The sequence below is a fragment of the Onychomys torridus genome, chromosome 21 (assembly GCF_903995425.1).
Source record: "Onychomys torridus chromosome 21, mOncTor1.1, whole genome shotgun sequence".
Lineage (NCBI taxonomy): Eukaryota > Metazoa > Chordata > Mammalia > Rodentia > Cricetidae > Onychomys > Onychomys torridus.
In genome coordinates this window covers 28,187,726-28,210,862 of record NC_050463.1, presented here as the reverse complement: position 1 = coordinate 28,210,862, position 23,137 = coordinate 28,187,726, and the positions used below count along the sequence as shown (strand labels likewise).

Genomic DNA, 23,137 nt, shown 5'->3' with positions numbered 1-23,137 from the left:
ATCCATGACAGGAACCAGACAGGCATAGTGCTGGAGCAGTAGGTGAGAGCTTTATATCCTGATCCACAGGCAGCAGGGAGAGAGAGAGAGAGAGAGAGAGAGAGAGAGAGAGAGAGACAGACAGACAGACAGACAGACAGAAGACAGACAGACAGAGACAGATACTGGGCCTGGTATTGGCTTTTGAAACTTCAACCTCCAACCCCATTGACATACCTCCTGTAACAAAGCCACACCTCCTAATCCTTCCCAAACAGTTCCATTTAACTGGGGACCAAGATTTCAAACATAAAATTCTATGAGGGGCCATTTTCATTCAAACTTCCGCAACTCCAAACCTTGAAGTATTTCTGGTCCCAGTCATTTCAATTAAGAAATGTTCAATTTGTTTAAGAAAGCTAGCTTATTGGGTAAAAGCCCTTGTTGATGACTACCTGAGTTCAGTTCCTGAATTCAACAAGGTGGAAGGACAGAACAGACATCCACATGTGTGCTGTAGCATGTGCATGCCTACTCACTTGCACACAAATAAATAAATGCCAAACATTTTTAAGAAAGGATTAGGGAGAGAAGGAAAGAATAGAAAAAATGGGGAGAATTTGAGTAAATCTAATTTTTCTCCAAGTTTTGGATATGAGCATCAGTTGTTCTATCTCCTGGTGTTAGAGGATTTGGGGGTGCTAACTGTGCTTTCTGGCTGGCTGTTTGGTGGCTGCTAGTTTGTGTGATAATGGTTTATTTCTTTCCTGACCACCAAAGCCTCTTGTTGTTTTAAAGGAAGGTACTGAAAAATGTTTGGTGTGTCATTTTCTCAAACTGACTCATTAAGACCAGAAAACCAGCATGCTGGAGCAAGATGAAGGAGTTCATACCCAACCCATATTCAGAATAGCCAGGGGCGTAGAAATTGCTTCAAGAGAGGAAGTGCATTTAATTTTCAGTTAATTCAATTATTAGAATATTTCTTTCAAGCTACTTCATAAATGAAGGATTCCTGCTTAGACATAACTTGAAATCAATGTGGCATGGAAAAGAAAATAATTTGAAATGCCACAGACAAGCAAATACCTAAAGTAATAGATGGAAATGATAGCAACTCAGAACCAGGAAGGCTAGGTTCTGGGGCTGGATCTGCCACACTGCGCCTGGCAGCAGCATTCTGTAACACGAATTGCCACACGGTCTTATTAATAGAAAACCCAGAGCCAGATATTGGGATGAAAGCTGAAAGATCAAAGAAACAGAGCAAGCCACAGCCAACCTCACCTCACCAACTCCTCAGCCCATCCTGTCGTCGTCCCCCCTCCCCCAGTCCTCAGACTGAAAGCCTCTGAGTCCTCACCCCCTGAGGGTCTCAGTTGAAATGCTGCTTAGTTCCTGTCTCCTCAGGCCTTATATACCTTTCTCCACCCAGCCATGTCACTTCCTGGGATTAAAGGCGTGTGTACTTCCAAGCAAAGACATGAGATCTCAAGTGCTGGGATTGAAGGCATGTGCCACCACTGTCTGGCCTCTATGTCTAATATAGTGGCTGCCTCTGTCCTCTGATCCCCAGATAGGTTTATTAGGGTACACAATATATTGGGGTACACAGTATATCAGCACAGCCTTCTGCTGAGAATACACTCCCATTGCCAGCTCATTGGGTTACAGTGAAGGCAGAATGGTCAATGAGGTACATGCCACAGGGAGGCGAGAGTAAACCAGTCTAGAGGTAAATGCAGCAAGGCCTGGGTCTCCCCACTGTCTTCAACACCTCCCTGTCTCTTTGTTCCTTAATAAAATAATAATAATAATAATTAATAGCAATAATAAATAACTCTAAAAGAATTAAAACAACCAAAGATGTTGTATTTCCCTCCGCCTGCCCTGTCACATGTTCCCTCTTCACAGCTGGGCTTGGAGCCCCATAGGCTTTTTACTATACATCCATTTATCACAGATTATGTTAGTCATTTGTAGCTGGAGAGTTTCTCTCCAGGTCCCGCCAAGCCCCCAAAGTACCGCAGCTGACTTACAAAATAATCACTCAGATGCTTATATTACTTATAAACTGTATGGCCATGGAAGGCTTCTTGTTATCTTGTTCTTCTGTCTTAAATTAACCTATTTCTGTTAGTCTATGCCTTGCCTTGTGGCTTACCGGTACTTTACATCCTGCTCCTCACCACAGCGGCTGGCAGTATCTCTCCGCCTCAGCCTTCCTGTTCCCAGACTTCTCCTCTCTCTTTGTCCCACCTATACTTCCTGCCTGGCTACTGGCCAATCAGCATTTTATTTATCAATCAATCATCCATAGCAGTCATTGATAAATATTTAGTGTCATATTTAAAACTGAGCTCAATACCACCTGCCTGAACAATACTTTGCTTTTTGTTGTATATATCAACACCTCTGAAATCAGGCCCATCTCCTAACTGGTGGATTGAAATTGGCCACAGGTCCCATTTTGTACATTTTCAACAACCTCTCTCTAAAGTGTGCATTGTGATTGGCAGTGTTTTAGAACTGGTCGGAGAAGGGCTGAGCAGAACCTGGTCTATCTGTGCAGAACCTGGTTTCTTCAGCCCCATCTCATGCTGGCCATTGTAATTGTTTTTTATAGCCTTTCTTGGCCCCAATCCCGATTTTCCTATGTAAACGATGCTCCAGTGAAACTCCATGTGTGTACCTACAGGACTGCCCGGGGAGAAGACTCCCACAAGTTATAACACCAGGCCAAGAAGCACATTGGCTTTTAACTGACTCTATTATTTCTCCACCAATGCAAAGTTGGAAAAATTATGCTCAGGGTGGTAGTCACCATTCTACTGCTGGCCTGCTTGTCTTTAAAAATCATTCTTGGTCTTTGGGGAATGCTTTAGTGTTGAGAAAGGAACCTTGGGTGATACACAAAGTCTACTCCTGAGCCACACACCCAGCCCCTTTAGAATTGTTTCTACCATGTGGGTAAATATATATATACTACATTTCCCTTGTTTCTGAGAATGTGAAGATCTTTTCCGATGCTGAGAGGTGATTGTGTTTGTCTTGCTGCTGCTGTGGGGCTGTGTCTTCTTGCTTATTTGTAGGTGTGGTATGCATGGTTCATTTACAGCCCTGGCCTCTGGACTATGCTGTGCTTGTGGTCATGGATGGTCTTCTTGTGTAGAGCCACGTTTTATTCTGTCTCCAGCTCGATCTTGCGATGTTGTACTTACTGCCTGCGAGTGACAAGCCGGGCATCTTTGATAATCATATTTAATGGACTGGGTTTTCCAAAGAGATACTCAAATCAGGGCTGGAGAGATGCCTCAATGGTTGAGAGAACACTGTTGATCCTCGAGTTTGGTTCTCAGCACCCACGTCATGTGGCTCACAGCCACCTGTAACTCCAGTTCCACAAGATCTGAGACCCTCTTCTGGCCTCTGCAGGCACCTTCATATATGGCATACATACATACATGCATACATACATACACACATGCATACACACATATACATATATACACACACACTAAAATAAATCAAATGCACTTTTTTTTTCTTTTTTGGTTTTTCGAGACAGGGTTTCTCTGTGTAGCTTTGTGCCTTTCCTGGAACTCGTTTTGGAGACCAGGCTGGCTTCAAACTTACAGAGATCCGCCGGCCTCTGCCTCCCGAGTGCTGGGATTAAAGGCGTGCGCCACCACCACCCGGCCAAATGCACGTTCTAATGTAACTGAAATCAAAGACTCTTATAAAATACATAGCTCCCTAACACCCGACCGTGAATGAGGGATCAACCAATGCCGACATAATTGTTGTCTTTATATAAGTTTCTCTTCTGCACTGCTGCTTCATAAACATAAAGAGGCAGCCAGTGAACCAGGCGTCTCATCTGAACCCCAGCCGTGATTCCGAGGTTGTCGGATGAGAGTACAGGATTCTGCCTTCTGACAAGCCCTGGGGACTGAGGCTCCACTGTAGACCCAATGGCTGGTGAGACCTTAAGGTTACTGAGAAACGTCCACGTATGTTCAAACCTGCTTCCATGCTGATAGTCTGTAGCTTTTCAGAGGAACCAGAGAGTGTGTGGGTGTGAAAACTGGATGCTCACAGTTCTGCCTCTGAGCCTTTAATTGCACGATTGCTGCATCTCTTGACGATTGAGAAGGATGGTGTTGTCCTTTGTTAATTCAAACACTGGACTGGCCCCAGCCAGCCAGACACTGAGCCTTCAAGTTTCTGGAGGAGAGCCGCACTGTTTGGGGGAACGATCCGTTACGGATGGAAAGAGTGCTAGGGGAATTTGCAGACTAAATCTCCAGCGCCTGTCATCAGCTTTGAGCATTAAAGTGCAGTGTAAAGCACAGCTCTGGCTCGGAGCAGGCCTTCACACTTCTGGTCCAATAGGTCACAGGCATTAATTCTTGCTAAAGCAGCAAGTCTGGGAATACTGGCAGGTGGAGGCCTTAGGAGCGGCCCCTCCCATGTGGTTCTGCGAAGTTAGACGTTGTCTTGTGTGTTGGTACTGCATGTGGGAAAAATGGGTGGAGGGTGAAGGATTATGTTAAGAGAACCTCACATGAGAAAAAACTGTGCCATTGTGTAATTCCGTTCACTTTTGGGGCCACTCCTGGATTTATGTCAGTCCTCAGCTAGTTACAGGGGCCAAATGGCAGGCTCCTTTAGGAGAAAGCCCAGATTGTTTGTGGTCAAGTGAAGAGTATGACATTGGTGTGGTGAGCATGTGCTAACAACCTCTGCCTTCTAGAACCCCGGAAGCCTCCCTGGCCCTATTCTGGCTCCTGCCGCCTCTTCCTCCCTCTGGCTTTCACAATACCCTCTGCTGCTACCCAGTCTTAAAATTCCATTGACTGAACTTACTTTGGGAGGACCCCCCAAATATGATCTGTCTATCATCATGTGAAGTGAGACTGTGCAAGGCCAAGCTGGTGAGAAAACCAATTCAAACCAAATAAACTACTGTATCCATATTTCAGATGTGAAAGAGAGGGCAGACATGGTTTGCTCCCTGGGAAATATTCATGCCCTGCTAGAAGGAAATCATAGTTAATCAGAATGTGAGATCTTTGATTAGACATTTCCTGCTTGGTTGTCATGGGTCTCGGTGTCAGGCATTGTTGAAAGATATCCATTTCTTCGGTCTTAGGTGCCCAACCACCGCCTCCTTCCAGAAGAGGAGATGCATCTGTGGCAGAGAAAAGTAGCTTGCATTGTCATGCCCTGTTCAGTGGGCAGAGTCAGACCCAGGCATAGGCTCCGTTGGAACTGGTTTAGTGTGGCCCAAGTTCCCCCTCCTCCCTAAGAACTCAAAGTGCATTTGAAATAAACAGTATTTTTATTTTAAAACAAAAGGAAAACATGAAAGTAACAGAATGAAGAATTAAAGCTGAAACCTTTCATGTTCTCATGCTGTGTGCTAGTGCAAGCAAAGGAGTATGGTTTAGAGCTAGCAGAGAGTGTAGTGAACCAAGTGAATGCTGCATCTGCCTATCTCCCCAGGCACGCTGGCAGCCAAGGTGGGTCATATCTATTCAACTGGCTAATGAGTTAAAGCCAATAATTCTTGGCCAAAGTAAAGTATAAACTTAATTTTTGGAAAACATACCTACGAAATATAGATAGATAGATAGATAGATAGATAGATAGATAGATAGATAGATAGTATTGTTATCAAGTGGAGATAAAGTCCTTCTGTGAGCAATGAAAGCCAATTAGACACATTTGAACACTAGATTCTATGGTACCCAGGAGTCACCGTGTTTGCAGTTATACCATTTAAAGCATTTTACTCCCAATGAATAAATCATTCAGAGAGCCATGCTGTAAGTTAACTGAACATAAGTTCTTGATAGAGTCCTCACTTGAAACTTGGCATTTCTGGAGCTTGCCTAATAGGATGACTGCTGTGTTGGGAGAGTGCCCCCTGTTGGTAGTCAAGTGTACTACAACATGCATGCACCACTGATGCATCCTTGAGAGTTCAGGTATTGGTCAGAGTGAGTGACATTTGCTTTTGTTTTTACTCATGCCCCAATGGGAACTCTAGTGGCATGAAAGGAATGCATTTCAATTATATTTCAACACTGATCAACATATAGGAGTGTTTCTGAAATGCAATGAAATCATGAAGATTAAATGTATAACCATACCCAAGTCACTAGGCTAGTCTGGGGAGCTCATCCTATAGATGTGCATGAGTGTCAGCAAACAAAACGTAACTAACTGTTCTGTAATAGGAGAAATGGAATCGGTTGTGCCCGGAGTTGATTGATGAGTTGTGGTACATCTATATAGTGGTAAATACTATGCAGGCATTTTCTAAATGAAGCATAGCTACAGATCCTGATAGAGAATACAGCCCAAGCCATATTTTAAACTTTGATTACATTACTTAGAGTGTGTGTGTCTGTGTGTGTGTGTGTGTGTGTGTGTGTGTGTGTGTGTGCGCGCGCGTGTGTGTGCATTCATGTGCCACAGCGTGTGTATGGAGGTCAGAGGACAGCTAGCAGGGGTCAGCCTTCTCCTTTCTCACCTTTTCCTATCCTGGGTTATCAGGCTTGCCAGAAAACATCTTCACCCACTGAGCCATTTGCCAGCTGTAAGTCATATTCTATTTTTTAACAAAGGCATCGAACAGCATGAGTAAACTGTCCTTTGCATAATAAATTAAAAAGGGAAGAACATTTATAGGTATGTTGATGGCTGCTTGTAAATCTATCATCTTTTTACTACTTGAATTTGCTTCTACTACATATATTGTAATACATGTATAGTTACACACACATATGTGTGTATATATATATATATACATATATACATATATATGGCTAAATACATAGAAATGTCTAGCTGAGACTTGAACTCAGATAACAGGGACTAGGCATAGTTTTGTTACCTCTGTTTCCTTGTGTAAGTGTTAAATGAATGGCTGATAAATAGCACAAAGCCACGCAATGAATGTGCATGAGAATACTTGTCAGTATTACCCAATGCTTCCTGTTTAGGTAGACGCTCCCTAAACAAAAGGCTTTCATGAGTTGTGTAAGTTATTCATGTGCCTCTTAATGCTAACCAGATTGATTATTATTGCATGTAAGTTACGTACTTCTGGTGGCTGACAAGAAGAGAGAGATTTTCTGGGATGAAATCTAAATTGTGTATCATTTTCCTATTTTCGCTTTTAAATTAAATTTAAACCTTACATTTATATTTAAATTATACATCTCTTCCTTCATTTTGTTATTTGTTAAACACATACTCTATGCCAAAAGGTTTGTGGCAAATTCACAATTTGTGTTTGGAATGTAAGATGCAATTGTGAACTAGGGTGTTTTATTCCTAAATATTCCCCTGAATATACACCTGAAGTGACAAAATGTTGTAAATATCCTAATTGTTAATCTAGCACAATGTTTTTATATAGTTTTTCCCAAGTAAAATAATTTATGATCTGCCTTAGAAATGATTGAGTCAGTGATTTCCACATCCATGCATCTCCCACATTCCCAAAGACCTCAGTGTAAGACTTTGCATACCAGCCTTGAGGTGTTAAGGAAGACAGACATTTGACTCCCAGGCGACACTTGAAAAAATATTGTGACTAGGCTATGGTTGCAAAAAGCCTTTCAACATTCATAGGGTAAAGGCTTTTCCAAGAAATATGTTTCCAGAGAATGTTAATAATAACTTTGGAACATCCCACATGGGCAACACAGCAGAGCACCAGCGCCTTTACTTAGGTGACCCAGAATCCTGCCCTGGTTTGGTAATTGGTTCTACTCATTGAACTAAAAAAGTTCCTTCAGATCTCCTTTACGTAGAACTGAGATCTCTCTGTGAGCTTATGATAATTAATCCTGCCTTAGTGTGAAAACATTTATCCTTTTGATCACAGATTCTGAATGCTAAGATTCAAGAAAAAGTTTCTACGAACATAATAGAATGGAAATGGACAAAACTAGAAAGATAGAGCCGGGCGGTGGTGGCGGTGGCGGTGGCGGTGTGAGTTCGAGATGCCAGTCCGGTCTACAGAGTGAGATCCAGGACAGGCTCCAAAGCTACACAGAGAAACCCAGTCTCAAAAAACAAACAAATAAACAGCAACAACAACAACAAAAACTCAAAAAACTAGAGAGATAGCACAAGTCTTCTAAGCTGAGTGGCCACCATGCATGTAGACAGAATATAAGTTGGAAATATTCCAAGAAGGCAAGTGGTCCAATACTTTGGGGCTGAATTTTTGGTGCCCATGAATTTTATATGCTATGTGGAATAGGCTGGCCCGTGGTTTATACTGTTCCTCACCGAAAAGACTACTGTATTTATTTATAAAACTTCCTCTTACCCCTTCCAAAAAGCAGAATAGTTTCCTTTCTATGAAGGAATGGCTGTGAAACAGCATTCAATGGTGAATTGTGTCCACACATCTGTTGGGCGCTGCTTGCGTCCTCCTGTGTGGAATGGCAGTGTCAATACCTGCCTCAAGGGGGCGCTCAGGCATTAGATGCGATACTGCAGGGGTGGTGGGACAGTACCACTAGTGTCAAGTGATTATTATTATTAAATCCCGTTCCAGAAAATAAGTCGAGCTCATGCCGATTCTGCATGGTTACCTCGTTGTGAAGGGCAGACCGTCTCTTTGAAGGGAGGTGAGCCTCAAAAATGGTGCCAGATTCAAGGCTGTTTAGGAGGAACAGTTCAGAGCGCCAGTGTTCGGGAACTAGCTTGGCCTCCATAGTAGTGCACAGTGGTGAAGAAGCTTTTCACGTGTTCCACAGGCTACAAAACTACCAAAGTAACGCATGAGGTGTGAGAGAGGCTTTACGCCTGAAGGGGACCATCTGATGTTGCTTTTTGAATGAACATTTGATATGCTCAGTCTACAAATTTTAAAACCTAGACTGTAGGCGATTAACTTGACTCTATTACAGGATGTCATCCAAAACCAGCTTCCTAGAAAATGCATTCCATTTATACTTTCTTCTCATTTCTGTCTCAAGGAAGGCATTACATTTCCTGCTTTATAAAAGTTCTGATGATGTCTTAAACTCTTCCATCTTCCTTCATAAATTTTGTCCACTGGACTTTCTCTCAAAGATTTTCACTGAAAGGGCAGCCCACAACTCTTAATAATCTTAACATTTGCTGGCCTTTAACTCAGCACTCAGGAGGCAGAGACAGGCAGATCCCTGAGAGTTCAAGGCTAGCGTGGTCACAAAGAGAGTTCCAGGATAGCCAAGGCTACACAAAGAAACCCTGTCTTGAAAAACCAATCAATCAATCAATAATAAACAAACAAACAAATAAATATAATCTTAACACTTAAGCAGCCTTCTTAATATCAGAGGTCAAGCTTAAATACAGAGGCTGAGAACGTAGCTCAGTTGATAGGAATGCTTGTTTACCCTGGGCTCAACCCCTAAAACTACATAAACCCAGCATGTTGATGCACCCCTGTGATCTGAAAACTAGGGATGTAAAAGCAAAAGGATCAGGAGTTCAAGGTCATCCTCATCCTACATGAAAAGTTCAAGGCAACCTGGTCTAGAGACCCTGCCTCAAGAACAAATAGGTGATTAGAATTTCTTGATATATTTAAATACCATTTACCCACTTATTCTCACTCAACCTAAGGCCCTAATTCTAAAAGCAAGTACATTAGAAACTGAAATCACAAAGCCCATCTGTGAGACACTCTAGTATGACATGATTCTTTTAAACACAGTAGACATCCAGAGTAACCAGGGGCAGGAAAGAGCACTTCATTCTAAATAAAGCATTAATACACTGGCCCTACTACATCTGTAGTCATAGAACTGCCATTTTAGGCAAGCCAAGGTCACTGTGGGGGCAGAAATTCAAGACTGATTCAGGCAGTTATTGGAGAATCAAGAGACAAGACATGAGGCAAGCATGCTCTCCCCAGCCACATGGGTCTTTACTGTCTCCGTGTAAATAAGATCATGTGGCCGTCGTGTGTACTGACTTTTATAATCAGTGTCTTCCACAGAGACAATCCTTATGGTGATAATGGAACAGAACAAATCAAATTCTATCCAACTGTTCATGGTCCCCACCATGCCAAAGCTTCCCAGGGGACAGTACTTTCCTGGTCCATCAGGGCCCCTGTCTCTGAACTAGGAAAACGACATTGGACCTGGGAAAGGGGCTAGATGAACAGGAGCAAATGACAGTGGGGCCAGGTACAAAAAGGGAGATGGTAAGTAAGAGATGCTGGAAGCAGAAGGAAATGTGAGGTTTTAAAATTAGGTTCTGGCCAGGTGGTGGTGGCACACGCCTTTAATCCCAGCACTCAGGAGGCAGAGCCAGGTGGATCTCTGTGAGTTGGAGGCCAGCCTGGGCTACAGAGCAAGATCCAGGAAAGGCACAAAGCTACACAGAGAAACCCTGTCTGGAAAAACAAACAAAAAACAAAACAAAAACAAAAACAACAACAAAAAAACTGGGCTCTGGTAGTGGCATTAATGGAAAAGCAGTAAACCAGGAATCCCCATCAGGGTTACGATCATTTTGCAGCCATTTATTTAAAACATGTCAGTAGAGAAAGAAGCATGGTTTGCCTAACAGTAAGGATCATCTAAAAAAGAGTAGATCCTGATAGAGCAAGGGCAGGCCAAATTGCTGAAACCAGAGCAGTGAAAGTGTGGACCAGGAAGCTGTGTTCTGAGTCTGATTTCCTGGAGTGTAGAGGACCAGGTGGTACCCAAGAAGCCAGCTAGAGAGGCCCCTCCATGTCACTAGCTTCAGAGTGCAGCCTGAATGCTGGATAAGAACTGGTCGAAGCTGCTGGCCCAATGTCCTCAACCACAATCACAGATCACTGTGGGGGATTTTGATCAGCAGAAGGTCACAGGTGTCAGTGACGTGAGCACTTGTGAAACTAATATTTGGATGACTTGGATGGGTGGGTGGGTGGGTGGAGTGGTCATTTAATCCATGCTGCTTTTCCCAGGGGCTGTACTGTTTGCAGTGCCAGCAAAGTTATGCTAAGCCTTCAAGGGAGGGAGCCCCACTGACGTCATATCCGAGTCTAAGTTAGCAAGCCAAAGTAGAGAAAGGAAATTAATTAAATAAACCAATCCCAGAGTCCCAGGCGCTGTTGTTTCTAGATACTAGCAACCCGGCGGATCTCCAAAGTAACCATTTTGGCTGCCTCAGCTTTCCATGTTGAAACCGGAGATGACAGGTCCAGTTTTCTAGAAGTTTCCATTTGGTGCCAACTTGGACTGAGAGGTTTGCTCTGAGCAGATATGGCTTTCAAATATTGTGCATACATGCTGGGGTTCATTGTTGTTGTTGTTTGTCTGTTTGTTTGTTTCTCTTTCATTATGGAGCCAGTTGAGGTTTGCTCTAAGAATGACTAGGAGAATCCCACAGCCCTGAAGTGGGCTTGGGGGTTTTCAACTGAGATGGGGTTGCATTTATTTTTACCTCTTCTTAACAAACTTGTTATAAGACTACTATGGTCAGAGCAGAGCCACCAGCTACTGCCTTTTAAATGGTAACCTCTGACCAGTGCAGGCAAACCTTGGTAGGTGACGGTTGATCCATTTTCCCTTCCTGTAACAGACAAATGTGTCCCTTATACCTGGGGATAGGCAGCTAGCAAGAGCTTAAAGAGCAACCAGAGATGCAGGGGTGGGGGTAGAGGAGGGACTCAGGGATAGAACCCTAGCATGCCCAAGGAGGTCCTGTGGGATGTTCTGTATGTCAAATGTGTTGCTCCAATTGGTTAAAATAAATAAAGTGCTGATCGGCCAGTAGCCTGGCAGGAAGGATAGGGTAGGTAGGACAAGGAAGAGGTGAAGGCTGGGAACAGGAAGGCTGAGGGGAGAGATACTGCCAGCCGTGGCCATGACAAGATGTAAGGTACTGGTAAGCCACGAGCCACGTGGCAAAGTATAGATTTATAGAAATTGGTTAATTTAAGATAGAAGAGGTAGATAACAAGAAGCCTGCCATGGCCATACAGTTTGTAAACAATATAAGTCTCTATATGCTTTCTTGGTTGGGTCTGGGTGACTGTGGCATTGGCCGGTAAGAGAGATTTGTCCTGACTGTGGGCCAGGCAAGAAAAATCTAACTACAGGTCCTGATTTGATTCCCAGAACCATGGTTTTTAAAAAAATAAACCTCATGTTTGGATGAATTTGGTCGAGCCTAGGGAAGTAATGGTTTCCCATCAGCAGCCAATCTTTAATGTAAGGAACAACTTTCAAGAGGAAGATGTAGCTTGGTAAGGAGGATCCCTGACACATTTGGCTCCTTTTTAATGTTTCTCCCTGAGCCTTGAGTCTTCGGGACCAGCAGAACTGTTGTGAACAGTTGTGTTGGTTGCCCCCTCATTTCTACACGATGCTACTCACTTGGTAACCTACGAGTCCCTAGCAAGGATGGACAAAAATGTCAGTGCCAGAATGTACCCCATTAGGATTATAACTGATTGGGAACAGCCCTGGGGGACAAGGAGAGTCTCTTTAAAGTGAGGTGAGATAGCAACATACAAAGAAATTATAAAACATAATCAGAGATCTTAAAATAATTCCAAGTTTTTGCTAAGTAATGACATCTTATTTCCTGTAATTGAATGGAATACAGCTTTACCAATAACCATTTACTGTTAAGTAATAGTACGTAAGTTAGTCAGAACTTGTTCTTCAAATGATAGCAGTAGGTTCCGAGGGCTATCTGATTGTTTTGTTTGTTTAGAATCTTGAGTTCTGACTCTTAAGAGAATTTTAAACAAATATCAGGTCAGTTTTCTCTAGTGTAAATTTTAAAAATAAGAAGCTTTGTTAAAAATACTTTAGAATATAGTTTAAAATAGAATTAAAGGAAATGTGTACATTTATTACTAAAAATGATCATATTTAGTAGTTAAAACTTTGAGAGTTTAACCCGACTTGGGCTTTTGGAATACCTTTCAAGGTCTCTCAATCTCCGTTTCCTTCTGGGACAGGTTTGTAAGGCAGAACAGTGACGTCTAGTGGTTATTACCTTGAATTGCGGCCACAAGTTTCAGTGGCCCTTTGCTTTCCAGGGCAGCAGTAAGCATCCTATTTAGAATCAGCACACATTCAATGGCATTTTTTAAAAGAGTTGTTTTGTTTTTTTGTCTTATAATGCTTTGTCGGGAGTATTGGCTGTTTGTTTGTTTGTTTGTACCTTACACGTCCTTTGTGTTTGTTCTACAGTTTCCGGCTTTGTGTTTTTATGGGGTTTCTGTGTATGTGAACATGTGTTTCCTGCATCTGTATGTGTTTCTTGTTCTTCTTCTTTGTGTCCTTTTTTCTGTTTGTCTATTTTGTCCTATTCCAGTTTCTCTGTTTTTATTTTATCTCATTTTACTGCTTTTTTCAAATGCCTGTTTGTTTTCTAATGAGAAAGGGGGGGGGGGTAATGGATTTGATGGGAGGGGACATGGGGAGGAGCTGAGAGGTGTTGGGGGAGGAGAAGCATAATCAGAATATATTTAAGAAAAATATCTATTTTTAATTTAAACAAAAAAGCAGAATCACACATAGAAGCTTGGACGGACCCTGGAGATGTCTTGTCTCCTTACTTACTAGTTAAAAACAGAAATGTTAGATGAACTCCAGAGTCTCTCTCTCTCTCTCTCTCTCTCTCTCTCTCTCTCTCTTTCTCTTTCTCTCTCTCTCCCACACACAGACACACACACACACGTACTACTACCAGGGATAGAACCCAGGACCTTGTGCATGCTGGTCAAGCATTCAAGCATCGAGTTATATCCCCTGTTAGTTTGCATTTATTTTTTTAAGGGAGGTAAAAATTCACATAAAACAAAAGCAAGTGTTCTGAGGTGGACATGCCAGTGGCATGTGGTACATTCACAAGGCATACAACCTACAACCTCCCTTTTATCCTAAAGTATACATTCGGTTCCTCTTTCTGAGTAATTCTTACTTGCTTTATCAGGAAAAGCAAAGCAAATGGACTCCTTGTGGATGATGTTTGTTTCTCGTAATTTGTTGGCTTTTTAGACAGTCACTTCCAAGAGCAGGAAAGGGCATGGTTGGCATGGCTTACCCATCCTCACAGAGAAAGAAACAAAAGCAGGTCCCCGTTTACAAAAGGATTGCATTGAAATCCCTCCTCTGTGCCCCATTAGCATTGGTAAGCCTTGCCTCTTGTCACACAGCAGAGGTAACCCCACTCCTGTCTCTTTTGAGACAAGTGGTGTGGTGTCTTCCCAAAGCCCCGGTAACTAAGAAGTGGGGGAAGCCTAGCATTGAGCTCTTAACAAGGAATTCCTGTTGGCAATCCCTATTCTCAGGCTTCCCTGTGTGGCTCAGCTTAATGCTATTACAAGAATATAAATGTTTGAATCCGGGTTTTAGAACACAAAGGGGACCTCCATTTTTGAAAAAAAAAAAATATTTATTTCGTAGTAGTATTGCACGTGTAGCTGACAGTCTCTTCTGTCAGCCAGTCTGGCTAGCTAGCAGCCATCTGATGGGAAACACTGGGAGTGACTACGTTGGAAGGCTGACCTTAGGTGAAGGCTGGGGGTGGGCAGGCTTCATTGCTCTAGGGCTGTGAGTTTCCTCAAAGTGTTATGGTTTACAGGAGTCCCATGGAATATAAACCCTGCCAAGACTTTAGACCTCATTACTTCCCTGTCCTCGACAAGTACAATTTAATTGAACATTAAGCAATTTGATCTCTTTCACCTAATAAATCGAGCAAATTCAATAAACATAAATCCTGCTAATGATAGAGCTGACCCTGGCAGAGCTGAGCTCATCGGCCGCTCATGGTTATGGCTCTCCCTGGAATTTGAACCACAGATGCTTAGAGCTGCGCAAAGTCCTTACCTGATGCTCACGGTCTGGAGAGCGCATCGAGCAATTTTCCTAGGGTGTCAGAACAGAGCAGCTGCGACCAGAACACAGCTTGGCAGAGAGGGTACACACCAAGCCCTCTGCTGGCCTTAGACGTGTTGTGCTATAAACCGTGGTGTTCTGGAGAGAAACAAAGAAGGGCTAATTACAATTATTCCTTAGGTGGTTCTGAGATCTAAATGAAAATAAATCGGAAGTATGCTGTGTGTGGCTCACCAGAGCTCCAGGGCACATGCCTGCTGATTTCCTTTTTCCGCATGTTCTCTGCAGTAGACAGGGTGTGTGTGCGTGCTCCAGTGTTACCTTAATGCCTCCTTGTTTGTTGGGTTGTTTAGTTGGTTTGGTTTTGATTCTGGTGTTGAGCCCAGGGTGGCCTTGAACTCCTGATCCTCTTACCTTTGCCTCGAGAGTACTGGGATTACAGGCATGTGCCCTCACACCCAAGTCATAGACGGGCTGTTTTTCTGTCCGCAGTGCTCCTAGCCTGCCCCTCTGAGTTAGTGTGTCTCTTCTTCATTTGCTGCTCGCAGATTGAAATATAAGGGTTCCCATTTTTCTTTCCCTTTTCCTCTGCTAAACTCCACCCTGTTCATCCGATGCTCAGCAAGTTCGTGCTGTCCTCAGGCTCTCTCTGATTGTGTAAAAGAAAGAAGCAAGAAACAAATCAGTTTGATAGAGCTAAAACAGAGTGGCACAAATCTAGTTCCATAGGTGGAGGACCTGAGATTCAAGGAAATGGGTCCAGACCAGGAGCGAGGAAGAAATGAAGACAAGAACCCAAGTGTCTTGAGCCTGGGATTCTAGTTCTTTTATTCAGTGTGTGTGTGTGTGTGTGTGTGTGTGTGTGTGTGTGTGTGTCTGCTGTGTCTGTGTGTGGGTATGGTTGTTATAGAGTGTGTGTGTGTGTGTGTGTGTGTGTGTGTGTGTGTGTGTGTGTTTGCTATATCTGTGTGTGAGTATGGTTGTTATAGAGTATGTAGGAGTGTGTGTGTGTGTGTCTGTCTGTCTACTGTATCTGTGTGTGGGTATGGTTGTTCTGGAGTGTATGTGTGTGTGTCTGCTTTATCTGTGTGTGGGTATGGTTTTTGGAGTGTGTGTGAGTGTGTGTGTGTGTGTGTGTTTGCTGTAACTGTGTGTGGGTATGGTTGTTACGGAGTGTGTGTGAGTGTGTGTATGTGTGTGTGTCTGCTGTAACTGTATGTGAGTATGGTTGTTATGGAGTGTGTGTGAGTGTGTGAGTGTGTATGTGTGTGTGTGTGTCTGCTGTAACTGTGTGTGGGTATGGTTTTTATGGAGTGTGTATGAGTGTGTGAGTGTGTATGTGTGTGTGTCTGCTGTAACTGTGTGTGGGTATGGTTGTTATGGAGTGTGTATGAGTGTGTGAGTGTGTGTGTGTGTGTGTGTGTGTGTGTGTGTGTGTTATGTCTAATTTCCTATCACAGTTCCACACTTTTTAACTTCCTGGAAGCAGGCTGGCTACCTGCTCCACTCTGGACAAACGTCTATTCACTGAAAAAGACAGACAGACAGTGCCATGCCATTCTTGACCCTACCTATTAAGGCCTTTCTGTTACCTTTCTTCACCAGCACAGGATGGGAGGGCCTAAAATGGTCACTGTACGAGGAAAATTTATAGCCTTTACCCATTTCAGTTAAGGAAAAATTTCCCCTTCGCTGGGGACTTAGCAGTCACTGTGGGAAATGCCCATTCCCCTCCTCTCGCACCGGAACACCACCATCGATTAATAATGCCTGTTTAAACCTGTAGGAGAAACACCTGGTAGAGAAATCGGAATGAAATATGGCCCCTATACTTACTACAGAAGACCCGGACCTTGCTCTTCCCACATAGACACAGTTTAAATTTCACAGCTCTGAAGGCTCAGCCCTGGTGTGTGAAAACCCAAATCCAGCCTCTGCTTCATTTCTAAAAGCTGGATTTAGTCTGCCTCAGACAACGGAAACTTCACCTCCTGGTTTCTGGAATGCCAGAGTGGCACTGTGACATGTGACTGTCCAGACCAGCCCCACAGATGTGTCTGTCATCAAGAACAGAGATTTCCTGCCAGGATGTACTAATGTGCTTCCCATCGCTTATGACAGTAGGGGTCCCAGACCCACTGGCTCCAGGGGAGGACTTTTAAACAAAAAATTATTTTTTCATTTAAAGTAGAAATCAAAACAGTACCATCTGCCGTGTGAATCTGTCGTGCCAGGGAAAATAGTGTGACCAATGGCCTGGATCTGTTTAGACCACTTTGTGGCGGTGTCCCATGTCACCCATGTGTCCTTTCCTAGCTTTGATGTAGAGCTGAGCATTTGTGCTCGGGGAGGCGGGGAATGCCACGAGGGGAGAGCCCTTGAGGTGTTAATATTTCCATTTGCTATTCATTTCGCATTTCTGTTCGGCTAAATCCCCAGATGGAAACACTCAGTGGGGCAGGGGCGGTGGGGGCGTGGGGCCTCAGAAAGGAGGGTTCTCAGGCTCGGCTAAGGGAACCAGCCGGGGCTCTGCACCTAGCACCTGACGGCTAGCTGATTTATTGTTGCTGTTCACGAGAAGAGGAAGGGACTTTAAGGACGAAGTCTGTTGTGTTTGTGCTCATGGTGAGCTGGAGGAAGAGGCAGCCAAGGTTCTCCTGGCTTCTCCTGGGAAGCTGTGGAAACACTTCAGGGGTCTGCTCTTGGCCTCTGGACTGCAGCCAGCCCTGATTCACCCATGTCCCCTAAGCTAGCTAGATTCTGGCAGTGACTCAGACCCAGGGCTAACCACACCTCCAAGCTAGAGTGGTTTCTTTCTCTCAGGGCTTGGGATGCTATGAATAGGCCACAACATTCTAGAAATGTGTCTATACTCAGATCCCCAAAAAATGGCCTCTTACCTACGCCTCATTGGAATGTTCTGAGTTATCCCTCTCTCGCCTGGTCTACATCACATTGCAGCCAGGGCTACGTGATGAGATCTGTGACTCAAATATTAAGTTCTGTTGTTCATAGTCTATCACATGTAAACAAATTTGCCAGGGCAACTGCCAGTTTTGTGCCTTGTTGGAGAGTGTTCATGAACATTTTTTTTCTCTGCCGAGTTTCTTCCACCTATATAAAAATCTCCAGATAATCTCAAAAGAGAATCAACAAATGCCTAGAGTCGGCTCATCCATCATCCTTAATTTACTGCAGCTCTCTCTGCCCACAGATCACCCTCCGTTCAGACATTCAGATTTATATGTCACTTGAAAGACTCCCTTTGAATCGCCAGTTGTTTCTAGATCTTCGGTAAAGACTTCTGGGTTTCTCTTAAGAGAAAAAAAAAAAAAGAGTAACTTCCATATTCTTGGAGCATCAAACTGTATGAGCAAATCTATCACATCATCTCATTTTTTCATATGCCATTAACATATGAAGATAAGAATTACCCCTATGGAGGGGCTGGGAAGATGGCTCAAGAGGTTAAAAACATGGGCTGCTCTTGCAGAGGACCCAGGTTCAATTCCCAGCACCCACACAGTGGCACACAGCCACTTGTAACTCCTGTTCCAGGGGATCTGAGGCCCTCCTCTGACCTCCACAGGAGCTAGGCGCACACATGGCAAACAGGCAAACATGCATGCAGGCAGGCAGGCAAGACATTTATACAGTAAAAATAAATAGATTTTTTTTTAAAAGAATTACTCTTACCTGACAGATGTAGAAACCGGGGCTTGCCCAAAAATGCCAAATAGGAAAATAAACAACACAGTGAACACTCTAGCTCTGACTTCTGCTTCCAAAAACCACATTCTTCCTGTTTCTCCATGCTCATTTCACCCTTGACCCTGGCCGAGAATCATCGAGGTGCATGATGGGAGGATGGAAGAGACAGCGTACAGGTATTAGGAACAGACCTGTCCTCATTCCCAGAAAGATAACTGTCTCTGTGTTGAGTGAGGTGCACATCTTCAGCTACAAGACAGAGCATGCGACACAGAAATGATGGTTTGATATCCGATCAAAAGTGTCTTGAAGCTGGGCGGTGGTGGTGCATGCCTGTAATCCCAGCACTCGGGAGGCAGAGGCAGGTGGATCTCTGTGAGTTCGAGGCCAGCCTGGTCTACAGAGCTAGTCCAGGACAGGCTCCAAAGCTACAGAGAGACCCTGTCTTGAAAAACCAAAAAAACCAACCAACCAAACAAACAAACAAACAAAAACTGTCTCGAAACTTGGCATGTGATCTGTTCGAGACAGCCAGGCCGCAAAGGACAGTGTATTCTAGACTCCTGAGTGGTAACGCATGGCAGAAAGGAAGAGAATGATGCGGTGGGTCTCGACCCCCCCCAATCCCTATCTCCCTCTGCTGCCCTCTGTCTAGGCTGGGTCAAGTCTGGAAGCTTCTATAGGAAACCCTTAGCCAGGTCTGGCAACAGTTTAATTTCTTTCGTCTGTACTTTTGATGAGATCCTTAACATTAATCCAAAATACTTTTTCCCATAACGTAATTTGTGGATATCTACATAGCTGTCATTCCAGCGTGGGCCTCACAGGCAGCTGCTTGTAGACACTCTATCCTCGGTTTTCACCACACCTGAGGTCTCCCCTTTGTCCCTGATAGAGGTGAGTGCCTGCAATGGTTAGTCATCTCGGTGTTTTAGTGGAAGAGAGCCCAGGACCAAAGCCAAACAGCCCTGGCCAGGCCTTTCTGTGTCACTTGACGACATCCTTGGACCTCAAGTCCCAGAAAGGCTCCCTAACAGCTGACAGATGTCTCAGGGGAGAGCTTTCAGCCATCTCTGGATTTTGTCTTCCAGACCGAAATATTAATTGATTCACTTTTAATGTCCACTCTTGATCACACTGTGGCTTGGCTATGAAATATTGAAAGATGTCCTCCCTTCGAGATGTATAGCATATATATATAAATGTTTTTTGTAAATCTAGAGAGATGACCTAGCTCTTAAAACTTGTAAACATTTGAACAATTCTGTTCTCCAAGGAAAGGCCTTGGTGCTTTTTCAAACATTAAGTAGAGCTGATAGCAGTTTGAGCTCTGTTTGAAGCTGGGGTTTTTGGTTTTTGTTTTGTTGTTATTGTTGTTGGTTTTATTGTTTGTTTGTTTGTTTGTTTGAGTCAAGAGTCTTGTTCCAGGCTCTGTTATTTCCTTAAAGAAATTAACATTTCATCTCACGGCATGGCTTCATGCAAAGTGTTGGGAACATCTGGGGTCTGGATATTGTTTCTAGAATATCTGTGCATGAGGAGAGGGGTGGGGGCAATGGGGCTCCTACCCTGCCCCATGATGCAGTGGGTTCTGAGGCTTTACTGTGCTCTGGTGCTCGTCTCAGAATGTGTGAGCTTTGACTCTTCATGCTCTGTCCGGGGATGAAAGCAAGCCTTTACAGGTCACACTAGCTGTTTCCTTAGAGTTATTTATTTAAAGAGAGAGGGAAAAAGAACGAGTGTATGCGAGCTATGGTGTACATTCACGTTGCGGGAGTCTGTTCTCTCCTTCCTCCATGTGGGTACCAGAATTTAACTTAGGTCTTCAGGCTTAATGGCGTGTACCTTTAATAGCGGAGCCATCTCGCCAGACTTGGTGTTTTCCTTTAATTGCATATAGGAGGAAACAAACTGAAAACCTTCCAGTAAGTGTTGCCTTGGGTGACTGTGGTGAGATTGTCAGTCTAGTCCCGGGGCCTAGTATCTGGCTGCTGCTAATCATCCTGGCAGAGTAGTTGACCTCTAGGAAACTCAGACTTTTCACCAACTGCTAGTTATTATATTTGGAAAATGCATTTTCTGTCATTTGTACATCCAGCACATGAAACATTTCTCTCCAGGCTTTCCAGTCAACTGCTATGAAGGGTAGGCAAGAGCCTGACATCTTTCCATGCATTTAAATTGCAGGAGCCCCCCCTGCGGGTAGAGAACCAAAATTCCATGGCTCAGCTCGGGAGTGGAGGTTAGGCATCCAACCATTCTGGGCTGGTCCAGTTTGGAATGGGGATGTGGCTACAGGAAGTAGCAGCTGGAGGTGAAGAGCAAATAAGGCCCGGTGTTCCAGAAGAGCAACAGGAAACTTCACGTGAAGAAAGCTCTGTGGCCTGGTGACTGACTCTAGGTCCGGGGCAGCTGGGCACCAACTGGGGCATAACCTCTCTGTGCCTTCATGGCTGCATCAGTAAAATGCAGATGACAACAGAATCTCTCAGAGTGGCAAGTGCTTTGGTGAACTGGTTGTTAATTAAGTGCTTACAAGCCCACACGACAGCATAGGAAGCAGTGTGCAATCCGTTGCTTCTTAGTGCGACGCTCATCCTGGCTGTGATGTCCATCATGTTGTAATCATGTTCACAGAGCCTGGCATTCCACAGTGTTGGACAGTTATAGGAACAACTGGTCAGTTCAAGCTGAGACTTTGCAGACGCTGTTGTATCATGTTATGAACATGGTATGAATCATGTTATGATCCGCGTTTCCTATTTTGTATGGACATGTGCCTTTCACTTACTACGTGGATTACTTTATTTCTTATATTTTTATGATAATACATATTAAATTGGATAAAGCTTCTCTTCCAGAAGGCCTGATGCATTCTAAGATTCTCTCTCTCTCTCTCTCTCTCTCTCTCTCTCTCTCTCTCTCTCTCTCTCTCTCTCTCTGGTTCTGTCTGTCTGTCTCTCATGTTTTCAAGGATGGATTTTGAAAATCATCAGCTCTTTTAGGTCATTGTTTGAGAATCTTATTTATGTTCTATCCTAATATTCAGTGTGTTGCATGTGCCCAGCTCCTACAGATGAATCTTCAGGCACATTCCATCCAGATGCTTCTGTATGATGTGTGTGTGTGTGTGTGTGTGTGTGTGTGTGTGTGTGTGTGTGTGTGTGATGCCAGGCTCACTGCTCTGAGATGTGGTGTGCATGTCTAATGTAACCCAACAGTGTCCTTTCCCTCTCAGATGACTATGCCCAGCTGTGCAACATCCCTGTGACGGGACCAAGGCGGCCATATGGACGGGATGCCTTGGTGGACTTCAGTGAACAGTATGGCCCAGAGACCGACCCTTACTTCATTCAGGACCGTAAGCACAATCATTCAGTCATGTTAAGTTAAGCTGTGGATCAAGATTACTCAGTGTTTTCTTCAAAGCATAATCCCTGGGAAATGGTTCCGAATGCAGATCTGTGGGTCTTGGTCTCAACCTACCCATCAGAATCTCAGGGTGGGACCCAACAGGCTGGTTTTATAATCCCTGTGGTTTACACGGCCTGCTGCTTTGGCTCAGAATCACCAGATTCCAAAGTTAGTGTGGCTTGGGGGAGGATAGGGAGCTCTTGTATTTATTTCCTTTAACGTAATAAAAATGATCTTATTGTTGTAATTGTTACAGCTCAATCACTTCTTATTAAGTTATGGTCTAGTTCCATTTCCCTACAAGGAAATGACAAATGTTCATTCACCACACCAAGTTGATCTTTACAAGTATTTTAGAGTGGGTGGTCCAAAAAAACAAAACCCCAAAAACCACCCTTCTTGGTCAGAAATGGATTTTTAGAATCCACTTGTGAGGGGATTTATTAAGTAAGAAGTGATATGTGCCAGCTTTTTCTGGATTTGTGAGCAGAGCTTTCAGGGTGGAGGCAGGAATGAAAATAATGTCCCCCTGTAGAAAGGAAATGCCCCATGGCCTACAGACAGAGGGTCCTATGTGAGAAAACCACATGCAAACTGTGTCTCCATTGGAGAGACATCTGTGCTCTCAGATAGGGCAGAGCGAGGTTTGGAAACAGCAATTCAGAATGCAAGCTGATGGCTGGCTGGACATAATAGAGAAATTCTAATTCAAGGACTATCCTCATCTCACAAGTGATGCATATCACTTGAGCAGCTGCATTGCATTCTCACACGCTGGGTCCCTATGGACCAAGGACCTTGGGGCTAGGACTTTAGAGATACTTCAGAGTTGCAACATACTATGAAGTCTTTTCTTGATGGGGAGGGAAAGCTGTCACCTGTCTCCAGAAGCCACCAAATGAGAGTAGTACCTAGAACTTTGTAGTTGCATTTGGGCTTATTTCCACAGAGTCAAAGGGTCTTTTCCTTCTTCCCTTGTGGTTCTGGAGGGCAGAGACTCTTCCTCTCTGTTCTTATGTGAGCTCTTTGGTTGGATCTAAGAATCCAACAATACAGGTGCTGATGAGAAAGCATAGCATTTAATTACAATCCCACATACGTAATGTGTGCAATTACATTTCACAATACAAGAACAAAGTTTAAAGAAATGGCCAGAG

At 43.9% G+C, this 23,137-nt stretch overlaps 1 protein-coding gene across 1 annotated transcript in view; it reads left to right on the top strand.

Annotated features, from left to right (window-relative positions):
- The window catches only part of Ltbp1 (latent transforming growth factor beta binding protein 1), a 394,201-nt gene that overhangs the window by 366,216 nt on the left and 4,848 nt on the right, over window positions 1–23,137 (top strand). The window contains exon 32 of the mRNA XM_036171423.1: window positions 21,805–21,927. Coding sequence (XP_036027316.1) covers window positions 21,805–21,927 — 123 coding nt within the window. The remainder of the gene's footprint in view (window positions 1–21,804; window positions 21,928–23,137) is intronic.